Source organism: Manis javanica, chromosome 5 (assembly GCF_040802235.1).
Source record: "Manis javanica isolate MJ-LG chromosome 5, MJ_LKY, whole genome shotgun sequence".
Classification (NCBI taxonomy): domain Eukaryota; kingdom Metazoa; phylum Chordata; class Mammalia; order Pholidota; family Manidae; genus Manis; species Manis javanica.
In genome coordinates this window covers 73,117,830-73,131,275 of record NC_133160.1, presented here as the reverse complement: position 1 = coordinate 73,131,275, position 13,446 = coordinate 73,117,830, and the positions used below count along the sequence as shown (strand labels likewise).

Sequence of the window (13,446 nt, the reverse complement as noted above, 5' to 3'; positions counted from 1 at the left end):
TATAGCACTAGATAAAATACAACTGCTCTTCTTTGAATACCAAATATGTGCCTTAGTTTCAGAACAACCTCAAAAGCAAATGATGTTTCTATTTTACAGATAAAGCTCAGGGGGTCTTTCTCAGTTGCCAAGCATATTAAACAAATGTTTTTCTTTTTCAGCTTATTTTACCGGATTCCATGAAAGTATTGCCCGTGTATATGAACTGTTTGTTAAAAAACTGTGTGCTGCTCAGCAGAGCAGAGATCTCAACAGATGAGCGGGCATACCAGAGACAGCTGGTCATGACCATGGGTGTGGCCGACTCCCAGTTATTCTTCTACCCACAGCTTCTGCCAATAGTAAGTACACCTCAGGGGTGTATTTCCTAGAGGAGTCTGGAAGGGAATCATAGTTTGTCCTTTTCCATCTGTTATATCTGAAACATTTTGTTCTTAGGAAGAGCTGAAAGTCACAGACACCTTCAGAATGTGTAGTGCAAGACTGAGAGCAGGGCCGTGAGGAAATTGTGTATGTGCATCAAAGTGCTCCTAGTATGGTGGGGTCACAGGTTGGGGGAACCTGAGGTCTTCCTACATCACTGAATTTTTCAGAGGATTGCTTTTCTTTCCTCATTCCCAAATTGGTAATCTTCAACTGAACTGGCAAATTGAAAAGTCAATAAACAAGTTGGAGCACGCCAAGCTTCAATTATTCAAGAAATCTACCTTACAGCATTAAGGCAACTGATACATGTGTGTATGGGATCTCATGTACACACATATATTTATGGTTTTATTAATATATGAAGGTCTAAGAGTCACCACATTTAATCAGAATGGCTATAATTAGCAATGATCAAATGCAATGAAGGATTTACAATTCAGCATGTATTTGAGAACATCTATACTGTACGAGTGACCAACTGCTCTTGCCCTCAGAGAATTTACTTGGCAATGTATTTGACTTACCCGGAGTCAGTCCTTAATGTCTTGAATGCTGCTGTACTCTGTGGCTAGGCTCTTTTCCCCTGAGAGAGACCTAACAAGTTCAGCTTATAATTGAGGGGAAGAAAGGGGAAGGCTGATGCTTATTTCTAACTTCTGTGTTCAAACTTACAGTCTGGCTCTCGTAACAGTGCAATCACTGTTAGAAAAAGTTAAATTAGGTTGGAAATTAAAAGCTATTCTTTCCATCAATATTAATGTTAGATGTAAATTACAGATGATTGATTTTCAGGTAAAATTAGATTTCAGCAATGTTTATGCCAGAGAAACTAGAACTCTAAGGGACAAGAACATCACCACTCCACTAAAATCCCATTGCCAAGGCCACCAGTGGCATGTTGCTAAATCCAGCAGGCAGTTCTCAGTCCTTTTTTCTGATCTGTTGTCCACAGCATCTGACAGTTGATTTCTCCCTCTAGAAACACCTTCTTCATTTAGTTTCTACTGGTTCCTCTGCTGCTTCCCTGGCCACTCCTGTGCTGCCTTTGCTAGTTTATCGTTTACTGGCTGGGACTCAGACCGTGGGAAGCTTCTTTCTGTCTACATTTAAGCCCTGGAGCCCCTTACCTGTCCTCATGGCTTTCAATGACATTTATTATACAGTGATTCCTAAGCCCGTATTTCCAGCCATACCTCTGCCCTGAACTCTAGATGCCTGTCTCTGTAGCCTACTGAGCACCTCCCCATGGGTATGTAATAGGCATCTCATGCCAAGTTTGAGTCACACCTCCCAAGCTTGCTTTTCCTGCAGGCGTCTCCATCTTCATTTCCATTTCTCATATTCTTCCCCCTCTAAATTGATCACTCCTCCCAATTCTTGAGGCCAAAAGTCTGCAGTAAACTGTGGCTGCTTTCTTTCCCTCACCTACATCTCATCTGTCAGCAAACATTTCAGCTCTCCTTCCTGAGAATATCCAGTCTAACCACTTTTCACCCCCTCAGCTGTTTGTCACCAGAATTCAAATATAATCATCTCTCCTGTGGATTACTGCAATAGCCTCCTAACAAACCTCCTTGCTTATAACTTTGCCTCTCCAGTCTGTTTTTGCCATAGAAGTTAGAGTGATCCTCTTAAAAATAACTGTCAGCTCGTGACCCTCCTCTACTCAGAAAACTCCAGGCTTTCTCATTGCAGCGAATGCCAAAGTTCCTACTGCCCTGGCCTGGTGCTGTCTGTACTGTCCTTGCCTTCTTTCTGCCTGAATTCATTTTGTGTTACCCACACCTTTCTCACTTCATTCTAGACACATTGTCTACCTTGCTGACCCTAGAATATCCCAGACAGACTCTTGCCTCAGGACCTTTGCACCAGCTGTTCCTTCCATCCAGAATGCTCTTCCCCAGAGAGCCCCATGGCTCCTTCTCCCATATCCTCAGATCTTTCCTCAGAAGTTACCTTCTTAGCAAGCCTTCCTGGAAGACCCTATTTAAAACTGTAATGCCACCACCACCAGTGTCCTATCCCACTTTCTTGCTTCATTTTTTTTATAGCATGTAACACTGCTTTAAATTCTGTATCTTTTATTTTATTTATTGTCTCATCTTCCTTCCAAAAATTGCCCTGTTCAAGGCAGGGATTATTGTGTAATGACTAGAATAATGCCTGGCACAGTAGGCACACATTAAATAACACTGGAAGGAAGGAAGTGGGGGTGTTGAAAGGAAAAGAAAAGAGAGGAAGAAAGGAAGGACAGAAGGATGGAGTTTCTAACGCTCTTACCTTTGCCTGTACAGCACACGTTAGATGTCAAGAGCACAGCGTTACCTGCTTCTATTCGCTGTTCTGAGTCCCGCCTTTCAGAAGAAGGAATATTCCTGTTGGCTAATGGTCTAAACATGTTCTTATGGTTGGGAGTGAGTAGCCCACCAGAACTGATCCAAGGGATATTTAATGTGCCATCTTTTGCACATGTCAACACAGACATGGTAAGTATTTTTTTTCATTGTTTTTGTGGTAGTATACAGATACAAGTTCTTAAATGTTTTGTGTTCATGTGTAATTGTGTATTACAAAGGAGAAAAAGCAATAAGAGATATAGTTTTATATCAGAATGAGAGAAGTTCATGTTTTAATGGAGAACAATTAGCTGGTATACAGTTATTTGTTTAAAGTATTATCAAAGTATATGACATTAATAGAGATTGCCAACACTTCTGGATCATTTACTTTGTGATAGTCAACTGTGCTCTAAATACTTTAAATATAACATTTAATTCTCGTAACAAATTAGTGAGACAGATATTATTATCAACATTGTATAGATGAATCAGTTGAGGCTTGGAGACAGGTTCTTTCAGGTAGTAAGTAGCAGAGGTGGGGACTGAATTCAGTTCTTATGCTCTGGTGTTCAACTACATATTCACAATGCAAAAATCTTCCACATGTGTTCAGCTCCAGACTAAGTCAGATTAGTGAGTTGCAAAATAATAATCCCACAAAACAGATTATATACCCCCCTGTTGCAGTCGTTACAGAAGAGATTGTGGGTTTCATATGAAGTGATTCAAATAATTATTTTTAAAGTAGCTTAGGAAAAACCAGCAATTACAACTTTTGTCAACTTTTATCATAAACCTTATTTGCAGACCCTCGTACTGTGAGACCATTGCTAAGATGGATATTGTCTTACTCTGCCTGACGGTTGATTCCTTATGATTCAAACGTGAGACTCAGCAGGTTGTTTGTTTCCTGAGGCCTCACATAGGTTGCAGCAAAATGACTTAAAGCTTGTTAATTCTCCGATATGAAGGTAGATACACAGCGTCTTGGAGGAAGGCGCAGGATTAAAATTCTGCTAGATGATTTAAACTAGATAAACAGGTATTCAGTTTAGAGAGCTGTATATCTGTTATGAATGTCCAAAATGTATTAAAGGAATTAAAGGTGTCTATCCTTTAATTTAAAGGTGTTAATCCTGTAACGACTGCAACAGGGGGGTATATAATCTGTTTTGTGGGATTATTATTTTGCAACTCACTAATCTGACTTAGTCTGGAGCTAACACATGTGGAAGATTTTTGCATCCTTAACAGACTAGATTAAGATGAAAATGAGAACGAAAATTTAGAAATATAGTAAGGCTGCATGTGGTTGAAATTAAGAAATAATTAGAAATTTTTTTTTTAAATTAAAAAATGAAATTCATTAGACAAAGAACTATGAATCTGAAAAATGTTTATTTAAGACTTAAGGAAGCCTCCTCTTCTTATATCATAATGTATTGATGAAGTAAATGTTAAATGCCTATCTGCTGAATTAAATATACATATGAAATAGCTGAAGTCTGGCCACCACAAAAGCAGCAGATTGGTAGGTTTGTTATTTTATGTTATTTGTTGAATTAAAAAAATCTCCCTTAATGTCAAAGAATATGCAGGGGATGGAATGTAAATATAAATGACAAATTTGCTTTTTAAAAAATAACTCTTATGAAAAATATTGGCCATGGTCTTTTCCTAAGACTTACGACTTTGTGTTAAAATGTTGAAAACTCATCTTTCCAATGGCTAACTCACAGATGAGGTATTAGCTCTTGGTATCTTCTGGTTGAGAAGCAAGCATTGGCATTTTACTGTCTTACTGGAAGAAATCAGTCCAGATCCTGCACATCCCCTGGAGGCCACGTGCAGCTGGATAGTTATCTTTTGTAGACCATTAGCCAGATTTCACGGAAGTCAAGAGGCTGCATTCCTTTTGAGAAATCGGAATTCGCTAGTTTGTTGTAATGTTGGAACAATGGTGCTTGGATGGCATTTTCCAAGTGTGGTAATGCCTCATAGTCCTGCAGCTCATCCATTAAAAGAATAGAGTACATCCTTTTCCCTCTCTTAAGAAGACCTTGAGATTGCCGTGCGGGTCCCGGAGCCTCGGTTGCGCAGGACACGGGGTAGGGGGCGGGGTGGCGCTGGTTTCCAGGTAGCGACAGGTGAGGCTGCGTGCATCTGGAGGCCAGAGTCCCACGCAGGCGCCTCCCAGCAGAACTACGGGGTGGGCATGGGGCCGGGACCCGAGAACCCCATGCTGTCATCCTGGAAGGAAGCAGGGACATGGCCCTCCTTCCTGGCTGGAGCCGCACCGGTGTCGGGGACCCGGTGGATGAAGTCTGTGGCGACTGAAAGAACGGAGTTGGTCCCCACAAGCTAACCAAAGTCAGCAACTTACCCATACCTTCTCAGCTTCCAGACTGCTGGCTGGCAACCAACATGGACCTGGCAGAAAAACAGAAATCTTCTGTGGAGGAGAGAAAAGAACTAAGATCCTGATATCCGAAAGTCCACCTGGAATAAAACTAAGATCTTGACCTTGGGAATATCCTAAAGAATACCCACCTCAATTGCCCTATAATGAAGACTACAGTTCAGGAAGGTACATGTACATGGACAGACTTTCCAGTCAGCTTTCTGGTGGATAGCTTCTGGTTTGAGCAAACAGCCTGGGAGTTATCAGAAGGATAAGGAAAGTCTCTGCTGTGACCAAGATGTTGAGAAAATAGAAGAAGTTGTTACATTCATAAAAGAACAAGGTGCTGTTAAAGAAAAAGAAAAAATTCAGAGAACAAATAAGCAAGCTTCTGGAAATTAAAATTATGATAGCAGATATGAAGGAGGTTTAGAAGAAGTAGAGGATCAATACAGAATGTAGAATTTGGGAAATATCCCAGAAAGTAAAATTAAAAAACAAAGATATAGAAAGTAGGAGAGAAAAGCCAAGAAAATTAGAAGATCAATCCAGAAGATGCAATACCTAAATAATAGCAGGTCCAGAAAGAGAAAACAGAAAAAAATGGAAGGGAAGAAAATATAGAAAATTTTTTCATTCAGAGAATCAAGAAAATTTCTTGGAACTGAAAGCATGCTTGCCTGATACAGTGGTCCAAATTAGACCCACATCATATCATATATCATGACATTTCAAAATGCTAGGGAAAAAGAAGATCCTACAATCTCCAGAGGGATGGGGAAAAGGGGTTTCATGTCAGAACCAAGAATCAGAATAACACCAAACTTCTCAAAATGTAACAGTTGAAGCTATAAGACAATGAAACAATGTCGTCAAACTTCTGAAAGGAAATAATGTCCAAATGCAATTCCACTCACATCCAAAAGAATGAGAGCAGAATGCAGACCTCTAAAATCTCTCTTACACTCTTTCTCAGGAAGGCACAGGAGTGCTCCACCAAAACAAAGTGAAATAATAAAGGGTAAGCCCTAGAGATCCAAGAAACAGAGAGGAGAGCCTTCAGGAATGGATTTATTGGAGATCTGAAGGTGACCACAGTGCCTAAAAGGCAACATGTCCAGGATAGAACAGGTCACAAAGTTCCAGGAAGGATTTCTTCAGGAAGATGAAATTGATAGAATACCTAATTTGAATATCTTGAGGAAATTTGTACACTTTAGGAAGAATTTAGATTATATTAGCAACAAGTACATAAAGAAGTACATAAAGAAGTAAGCAAGCAAAAAGACCATCGTTAACTTCAGAGAAAACTAAAATGTGCAGGGTTTATTAAGATTAAGAACTTGTACTAATCAAAAACAAGTGAAAAGGTAAATTAGAATTTTGAGGAGATATTTACAATATCTCAATTTCATGCCAAACATAAATGACAAATATTAAGAATATATAGTGAACTCTAAAACTCAATAAGAAAACCAAAAACAACTCAATGAAAATTAGGCAGAAGATACGAAGAACTATTTCATAGAAAAGGAAATTACATATGACCAATAAATACTAAGAGATGTTTGACATTATTGGTGATCAGGAAAATGCAAATCAAGACCACAGTGATGTAGGCATATCACTGGCAAAAATTTAAAAGACTCATAATACCAAATTTTGGATAAAGTGTGGATTCACAAAATCTTTTAAGTGTTGCTGGTGAGATTCAAAAAATTAAAATGTTTTGACATTACCTTCCAAAGGTAAAGAAAAACTTATTCTATGACCCAGAAATGATTATTTTAGGTGGAAACAGAAAAAAATTATGTATAAAAGAGGAATGCATGAGAACATTCATCACAGCACCGTTCAGCAAAAACCTAGAAACAATCAAAAGCTGCCCATCAATGGAAGAATGGATGAATCAACTGATAACTTACAGCAGTCAAAACAAATAAATGCATGGATGAATCTTTGTCTTAAGATTTTATCATTAGTGGAAAAGTAAATCTCGGTATACAGCATGATATACTTTATATAATATTAAGACAAAATTTTTAATTCCTCTTGTTTTCTATTCACTTACTAGTTATATAGTTTTTTATTTTTCTTGTGTTTATCCTAGGACTTGTTATCCTTATAACTTGTATTTTTAAAAAATTAATACTATTTATCTCTTCTTGGACAATTCAAAGACTTTAGAATACTTGAATATAATTTATCACCCTCCCCACTTATTTACTATTGTTGTCATGTATTTTAATTTTCTCTTGTTTTTAACCACACATAACATTATTACTTTTGTTACCTGTGAGAAATATCAACTTGGTTTACCCCCCCCCCCCAAAAAAAAAGGAGGCCTTGAAATATCCATCTTGCTAAGGGACTTAACATCACGGAGAAATCCAAAGACATCCTTTGCATAAAACATACCTGTTATGCATTTCAGTGACGTACATGTGTCAAATTCCAGAGAAGGATTTTTATTTTCAAAAGACAAAGATTTCATTGGTGGAAATGAATGCCGATAAGAGTGAGTAATTTCTAGTGCATTTTTTCACACTTGGTTTTTAGGAAAATGAACTAAGCCAATAGTCAAGTATATGGTTTAGAAGGATGTTTTTTAATCTCATTGCTGCTTCTGTCTAAATGTTATAAATTATACTGACACTTACACTTTAATTTTCTTAAATTCAGACATTATTGCCTGAGGTGGGAAACCCATACTCTCAAACACTCAGAATGATAATGGGTATTATCCAACAAAAGAGGCCATATTCAATGAAGGTAAGAATGAGGTTTTAATTTTTCCTTTCTTCCAATATTTTTAAAACCTCATTACACACTTAAAATGCATATCATATGTTTTTATAACATGATCTCTGATAGAAAACTTACCTAATTTCTAAATATATCTACCTACTTATCAGATAAAAACATATCTGAATAAATACCTACCCTGTCAGGTTGACCTGAGGTGAGTTAGTTTTTGCTAAGTGAATTATAAAGCTCCTCTTCATGGTTTAGTAGCGACTGATATTAACAGCCTTTGAAATGACTTTTCCTTCAGTGCCTCAAACTACTTAATTATAAAAGTATCATTCAGAGCATTTGAAAAATTTCAACTTCTGATTTATGAATCTCTGAAAAGTTTTGTTATCCTAGCCCTTGTAAGCCCTTCAAGCTTTTTTGAGTCTGAGTAAAAGAATTTAAAATGTCCATAACTAGGGAAAATTAGGCCTTGGTGCTAATTCCGGCTACTCACCTGTTTCCTTCTCATGTTCAATAGTAGAGCCCCTGGAATGTGGGATGCACGATGATGATGGTCCATGACTGTGCTAGTCCCGGGAGAGGTGCGAGACTGGAGGCAGGACTCTATGGGGCCTACTTCCCCCTGAGGCATAAATGTGTTATCAATCTAAATCAACACTGTTAACTGAAAGATACATATGCAGACACAACTTTAGGCAGAGCTTAGGTAAAATGAACTAATGAAGAGTTCTGCAGTCTCTAGGGTGCCTGTGTGAAGTAGGACCTTTCCAGAAGTGTTCTGATACCACACAGCCCCTACTTGGATTCCGCAAGATCCGGAGATGGCAGAGAAGGCTCAAACTAAACGCTTTCTTCACATGACATTCTCTGAGTACCCTGAACACATGTAAGGAAATCTTAAGATCTCATCAAATACAAATTGAAAACCACTGGGATTCAGAGTACATAGCAATGACAGTCTCCCTTGGTCCCAGCTGCAGCAGCTGCAGCCAACAAGCAGTCCCTTTGAAGAGAAGAGGCCAGACTAAACATGGAGATCATCTTTGGGCCCAGGAACCCCTCCTTCCAGGAAAAAGAAAACATCTCTCTCTCTGCTCTCTCCCACCTGCCCCAGTAACATCTTATCAAGGTCATATTATCTTTGGTTGTAAAAACATCTGGGATAAGCTTTGACCTTTTCAGGATACTGCCTGTGATAAAGAATTTGAAAATCTAAAGTATACACATGTCAGAGCCAAAAGGAATATGAGAGATACCTGGTCGACCCCAGTCTTTCACCTCCCCTCAACTTCATTTAACAGATATGAAAGTGAGGCTCAAAGGGGATCACTCACTTGCTCAGTGTCTCTCCCAGCTGGGTCATGGCAGGTACAGGCCTAGCACTGGCTGCTTAGTCCAATGCACTTAGCTTTACACCTTTTCCTCTGACATTTGAAAATGAACCACACAAGGGAAATAAAAACACACTTAAAGAGTCTTTAAATCTCTTTTGAAGAGTCAAGATTGAATAGGAGAGAAAAGCTGGAATGAAAGGGTCAGGAATAGCAAAATCAAATCCAGAAGGCACTGCTATCTTCTAAGTTATGCTAAGTAGTTTTTCAGAGAATCAACCTTCTTAGGCCTCATGTCTGAATAATCTTAACATTTGTGGGGGAAAAAAGAAATCTCTATTCCAGTGTGTTCCCAGATTACCTAAACCAAATGTCTTACTGATATTCTAGCCCTGTCCTGCTCAAAGTTCTTCATACTCCAAATGTTTTCTGTCATCTCTTGTATTTTCTAGATTACTCCCTCTCCACTGGCTCTTCTCCAGCTTATAAACTGTTCAAATCTACTTTCACTGAAGCTGCTGCTTCTCCAAGATTCTGCTTCCCTTTCCTTTTATTTCATTCTACAGATTTCTATTAAACACTAGCATTTTGCCACCATGTATCTTGAAAAACTTAACGGCTTAGATTGTCTTACTCTCATCTCTCCAATTCTCTGTAAACTGCCAGATTGCTAAAGAAATTGACTCTCAATCCCTTTATAGAAACTGATTCTTAATCCCTTTAAGCATTTACAAAATTAACTACTACTACTCCCTCCAGCTTTCAAAACATTATACTCTCCTGATTCTGCTTTCTCATTGACCTTTCTTTTTGGCTTCTCTTCATTCACTTGCCCCATAAGCATTGGTGTTCTCCTAAATTGTATCTGTGGCTCTTTTGAGCCTATCCTAATTACTCCCGTTATTTACCTATTCCTATGAGTCAGGCAATGAGAAGTGAGAATAGCTTTTAAAGTGTAGTCATTCTCTGAGGCCACTGGTAATGTCCAGAGAATATCACATCTGGGCCTCTTGAGTTAGCCGGTTCTTCCATGGAGAAGGGTGCCCAGGAAGCTGGGAGGGACACCAGTGTCAATAATTTTAATTTTAATATTCTCTCCCCACTCTGCAAGGCTATGTCCCTCCCCACAGAAATACAAGGGAAGGGGTGATAAAATATGGATCCCCCAATCCATCCCAGTATTTTTTTTCCTCTTATTTGTGTGATGTACCCCTTGAAGGGAAGACCACCAGCACGTCAGCACCACCACTGCCATGAATCCACTTCATGGAGACCTTCCACCATACTTTCTAGGTCATCCTCAGACAAGTGGTGGAGGTTCTTCTACTTTTGCAGAGACTCAGATGGTAGAACAGTATTTACCTTAAAGCTAAGTTTCTTCCAAGGCTAAAATTGATTCCCTGTTTTATTTGCCACCTCAGGCTCTCCAGGATTTAAGTCCTGCATGACTCTGGAGAAGTTTCATTAAGGTTTAGTTTTGCTCCCCCGTCAGACTGGATGTGCCTCTCCACATGGCTGATCCCATGCTGCCTCCCTGTGCCTGGCGCTCACATGCAGGAGCTATCACATCCCACATGTCTGTATCTACATAATTAGCTGAGCTATTGTAGTAACAGCAGTGATTGTTGTCATAGTATTATTTTTATCAGGTCAGGGTGTGTTTAAAGATTATCAGCCTAAGGCCCGGGATAAACTCACACAAAGGAAAAAACCCAAGCTGTTCTGATAAAATTATTCTACTTGATAACCGAAGCAGATAACTGCAGCCTTTTGGTGGCTTCACCAGGTGAAGGATGTGAGCAGATGCCACAGGGCCTCCTAATGGTACAGGAAGCAGGTGGGGAGGCATTGCTTTGTATGTACAACTCCATTAACTCTGCTCAGACTCAATAAATAACAAAAAATCTGACCCTTGAGATCATCTGCTCTGACTTGCTGTACCAGGACTGAGGAAGAAGGTGTGTATCAAAGGCTCAAAGTTTGACAGAGCTGCCCCACTTGGGCTTCTTCCCATGCTTCTCTTCCCCTAGAGCAGCATTGCACAATAATGCAAGCTGCGTATATAATTCCACATTTTCTAGTAGCCACATTTCACATGTAAGAAGTTCATTTTAATAATATATTATGAACCCAATACATCCAATATCATTTCCACATGTAATCAGTATAAAAGTTTTACATTTTCTTTTTACTACTTAGAAATTGATCATGCATTTTACATCTACACACATACCAATTCAGACTCGCCACGTTTCAGGTATGCAATAGGCACACGTGGCTGGAGGCTACAGCATTGGACAGCACAGCACTAGAGAACCGGTATGAGCAGGGAACAAGGGCTCTCCCCTGTGTGGTCCACCGCTGGAATGCCTTTCAAATCTCCTCCCTTTCCAGCTCCACTACCCTATAATTCAGATTCTAATCATCTCCCACCAGGACGCCTCCAACTGCTTCCTATCTATTCTCCCTCATCTCAATCCTGTATACTGCTACCAGTTAACTGTCTCCTTTTGTTCTTCACTTTCACTAGGTCACATTTCCTACAAGAGCTCAATCTGTTATGGTAATGTGTCTGTTTCCAATCATTAGTTCATGCGCCAGCCACCTCTTGTGACTTTGGCACATGGTACCTGATATCCCCTTATGAAATGCTCTCCAACCTCACCCCTAGCCTTGAGAAAGTCCTCCCCATCCTTCAGGGCAGTAATAGTCATTCCCATTGTGAAGCCTTCCTGTAGCGCTTTGCTTGTGTTTCATTGTCGCCACTCACCATGTCTTGGTTTTTGTGGTTCTGGGGTCAGCGCCTCCATCTGCTCTGGGTGACAGGCACTTCCTCATCCTCCTCCGAGGCCTCCTACACAGTGGATGTTCCATCATTTTGGTGAAATTGAAGCATACAAAATTGAGCCACCTTGAGAAAATGTTTATAACAGCCTGCTTTGTTGTTTTTGTCCTAGCTCACGATAGTAAAGCAGCGAGAGCAGCCAGAAATGGTTTTCCGACAGTTCCTGGTAGAAGACAAAGGACTTTACGGAGGATCGTCTTATGTTGATTTTCTTTGTTGTGTTCACAAAGAGATCTGTCAACTGCTTAATTAATTGAACCTTCCCTACCTTTGCATTTCTAAGGAGATAATCTTCTTGGTGCCTAATTCTCCAGATGGTAACAGGCTAGATTTGATTTCTTGCTCATTTTCATAATAGCTTTCCAAGATGGCATTTATAACTTAAGCTTTGGTGCTCAGGTATAAAGCCAGTGAAGGTACAATTAACTGTACTTCAAAGGGAACAGTCTCTTTCTGATTGCACAATTTTTAACTGTTAAAACTGATGTAGTTTGCATTTCATGAAAGGCATGATTTACAGAACTGTAGACATTCTCAGTTTTCTTTCTTTGTGCTAGACATATAAATTATTTTTCAAAATGTATAGATTTGGGGTAAAAAGTCATCTTGGTTCCTCTCAAGTGCAGTATGGGAAAAACATAATTTTTACATTATACCTAATTTTTTTAAACCATGTAACCCCATTGAACACATTTTTCAACTTAAGGTTTGCATAGCAGACTTTTAATAACCTTGGAATCTATTTGGTGGAACACTTTGCGTTCTACATTTTTTCCTAATTATATGTTGTGTATGTTAAAACTATTTTCTGGTTGTTTTGTCTATAAAACTGTCTGTCAATACTCTTAATGGTACTCTGTACAATTTTGAACATTTCTACCTGTATATAATGGGTCTTAACCAATATCAATAAATCACTTCATATGCTCTTACTCAACAGAATTGAATTTTTAGGTATTTTTGAGATTTAGAAAGGAAATAAGGGTAGTACTCAGTGTCTTGGGAAAAGCTGTTAAGATAGATTACTAAGAACAAATAGGGAAAACTATATTTTTTTGAGGGTTGGGAAGTGTTAGGGGAGTACATAAGAAATATCGGAGACAATTTACTTGAAAATGCATTTTAAAAATTGTATGTCCCTGTGGGCAAAATACATAGAAATGAGCTACATGAGACCATTATTAAGTATACATATAAACCTAAGAGTGGTTACAAGTGGTGTGACCCAGGCATATGTCCTGTATCTACCCTGTTCTTGTTTTTATATCAATGAAATGAATTAATAATAAGAGCTAAAATATGTTGAGTACATGTAATGTCCCCCAAATTGCATTATGTGTTCTGTAA

General features: G+C 38.9%; 1 protein-coding gene across 2 annotated transcripts in view; it reads left to right on the top strand.

Annotated features, from left to right (window-relative positions):
* The window catches only part of SEC24D (SEC24 homolog D, COPII coat complex component), a 118,912-nt gene extending 105,881 nt beyond the window's left edge, over window positions 1–13,031 (top strand). For both annotated transcript variants that reach the window (XM_017666231.3, XM_017666229.3), the window contains exons 20-23: window positions 162–341; window positions 2,721–2,912; window positions 7,849–7,938; window positions 12,212–13,031. In XM_017666231.3, coding sequence (XP_017521720.2) covers window positions 162–341; window positions 2,721–2,912; window positions 7,849–7,938; window positions 12,212–12,352 — 603 coding nt within the window. In that variant the 3' untranslated portion in view covers window positions 12,353–13,031. The remainder of the gene's footprint in view (window positions 1–161; window positions 342–2,720; window positions 2,913–7,848; window positions 7,939–12,211) is intronic.
* Window positions 13,032–13,446: the final 415 nt, after the last annotated feature.